Source organism: Protobothrops mucrosquamatus, unplaced genomic scaffold (assembly GCF_001527695.2).
Source record: "Protobothrops mucrosquamatus isolate PMUCROS unplaced genomic scaffold, P.Mucros_1.0 scaffold7722, whole genome shotgun sequence".
NCBI lineage: Eukaryota > Metazoa > Chordata > Lepidosauria > Squamata > Viperidae > Protobothrops > Protobothrops mucrosquamatus.
This window is the reverse complement of record NW_015393521.1, coordinates 1-2,423: the sequence shown is the minus strand read 5'-3', so window position 1 is coordinate 2,423 and position 2,423 is coordinate 1. Positions and strand designations below refer to the sequence as shown.

The 2,423-nt window shown below is 52.8% G+C and overlaps 1 protein-coding gene across 1 annotated transcript in view; it reads left to right on the top strand.

Annotated features, from left to right (window-relative positions):
• The window catches only part of LOC107300631 (tumor protein 63-like), a 14,465-nt gene extending 13,918 nt beyond the window's left edge, over positions 1 to 547 (top strand). Inside the window, exon 5 of the mRNA XM_015829940.1 lies at positions 439 to 547. Coding sequence (XP_015685426.1) covers positions 439 to 547 — 109 coding nt within the window. The remainder of the gene's footprint in view (positions 1 to 438) is intronic.
• The last annotated feature ends 1,876 nt before the right edge of the window (positions 548 to 2,423 follow it).

The window sequence follows — 2,423 nt, the reverse complement described above, 5'->3', positions numbered from 1 at the left end:
CCTCTCCTTTCCTCCCTCTCTCCTCTCTCCTCCCTTTCCTCTTTCTTCTCTACTCCCTCTCCCCCACCTGTCCCTCTCCCCTTCCCTCTCTTTCCTCTCCTGTCCCTTTTCTCTCCCTCTCCCTGTCCTTTTTTCTCCCACTCTCCTCTCCCTCTCTCTTCTCTTCTCTCTTCTTCCCCTCCTTCTCCTGTCTCCTCTCTCCAACTTGGCCCTCTCTTCTCCTTTCCCCATCATCACCCTCTCTCCTCCCTTTCCTCTTTCTTCTCGCCTCCCTCTCCCCTTCCCTCTCCCTCTCTCCATTGATCGCCAAGGTCCCTTCCAGCTCTGTTTATTCTATGTCCCGTATTCTGTGTTCCCCCTCTCCCTCTCCTCCTCTTCCTGCTTCATTTTCACGCCTGTTCTCTTCTCCGATTCCTTCCTTCCTTCCTTCCTTCGCAGTCTCCTCTCTGCCTGCTTCAGGAGCACGGAAGCCCGGCGGGACCTCCCCCAAAGACGCGAAGCCACTTCCAGACATTCCAGCCATCCGGACTCAGCTTTTCCTTCCTAAAACCAACCTGTTGGAAGGAGATGGAGGAGATTATTGTATTTGTCCAACTCTTTTCATCATAAGGGGAGGGGTGGACAAAAATAACTTTCGAGGTGTAGCCAGGCAAAGTGACCGATGGAGTCTGGGCAGGCGGCCGACGGTGCCGTCCTGACCTCCAGGTACTCGTTTGGCTTCTACATCTGTAGTTCCCGTCACACCGGATCCGGATCCGCCATCGTCCTGTGACGTCAGCCGCTTTCACGAGAGGCGTGAAGATCTTGAGATGTTTCCTCTGAGCTGGACTCGGTTTCCCAGAACTCCTTAAAATGGGGCTCGAGAAAGGAACGGAAACACGGATTCTCCCGAGGGCGCCTTTTCCAGAGGCATCTAACTCCCTTTGTTTCTCCTTGAAGACGTTTCGCTTCTCCTCCAGGAAGCTTCTTTAGTTCTGACGGAAGGATTTTGATCCCTTGCGGTCCTCTGGTCATTGATGATCTTCCTGAGACTCGTTGAGGCCACTTCGGAGGTTTATCTGGGCCCCGAATCGAGAGTGCAAATGGGGATGGCTCTTTTTTGGGGGGAACTGCTGAAAGGACCGTGTTGTACAGTAGATAGGAGATGGGTGGTGTGGTATCCCTTCCCCCTCTGGAAAGAGGGTTTGCCATTTTAACCTAGATGACCTCTTTGAAACTCGGATTGTGGGTTAAACGCTGGTCAGGGACTAGCCAAATACAAAACACGGGGAGAGCATTTCTGCGGGCAGAGAAATTATGGATCTATGTTTTCCTTGGGGGGGGTGGGTGGCTTCTCGCCATTCACAACTCACAAACTCTTCCACCTGGGTGGGCCAAAAGCTTCGGCAGGCACATCTGGATTTGGCTGTGGCTGCAGTTTCTCTCCATCCACAATGGACCTCTGCTTCTGAGCAGCCCGTCCGAGCCGAGCTGCGTCCACGCCTCCCGACATCATCTGCTCGTGCTTTGGAGGAAGGTTGAGAAATGGCTTTTGATGTGCTGTTTGTTGCGTGGTTGTCTCTTTCCCTCCCCTCCCCTCTCCAATGGGTGCCACCACACCCAGATAAGAGTGTGGGATAGAGCTGAGAACCCCACAGCGTTTGGTTTGCCGAAGCGTTGGTTGCGAAATGAAATAAAGGCGTTCGGCTCCGTAAAACCGGAGAGAAATCAGGGTGGGGTCCATTTTTTTGCAGCGTTGAGGTTGAAGAATCAGAATTCACTGGCTTCTAGGGCAGGGGTCTCCAACCTTGGCCACTTGAAGACTTGTGGACTTCAGCTCCCAGAATTCCTCAGCCAGTCTGTTCTTTGGTGGAGCACCCACTACTTCTGGTGGCAAGCCGTTCCGCTGGTTAATTGTCCTCACTTTCTCCTTAGTTCTAGGTTGCTTCTCTCCTTGGTTAGTTTCCATCCGTTGCTTCTTGTCCTGCCTTCAGGCGCTTTGGAGAAGAGCTTGACTCCCTCTTCTTTGGGGCAGCCCCTGAGATGTTGGAAGGCTGCTATCATGTCAGCCCTAAGGGAGGTGTGACGTGTGTGCTTGGCTTAGAATTCTTGCCCAGTCACAAGAGGCATAAGCTTGATCTCCCCCAAGATCCTGAAATGGTCTAGGGTCTCCTGCCTGAGCAAGGGGTTGGACTAGAAGACCTCTAAGGTCCCTTCCAAGTTTGTTATTCTGTTATCCATAGAGTTGGCTGTGGCAAGTTGTCATAAATCGTTTGGAGGAAAGTCTGGCAGGAACTGGGACCAGAGATGATCAGCCATGGAGCTTTCAGACTTTTCTGCTGGGATGGATGGATGGGTGGGTGGGTGGATAGATGGGTGGATGGATGGGTGGGAGGGTGGGTGGATGTGTGGGTTAGTGGATGGATGGATGGATGAGTGGGAGG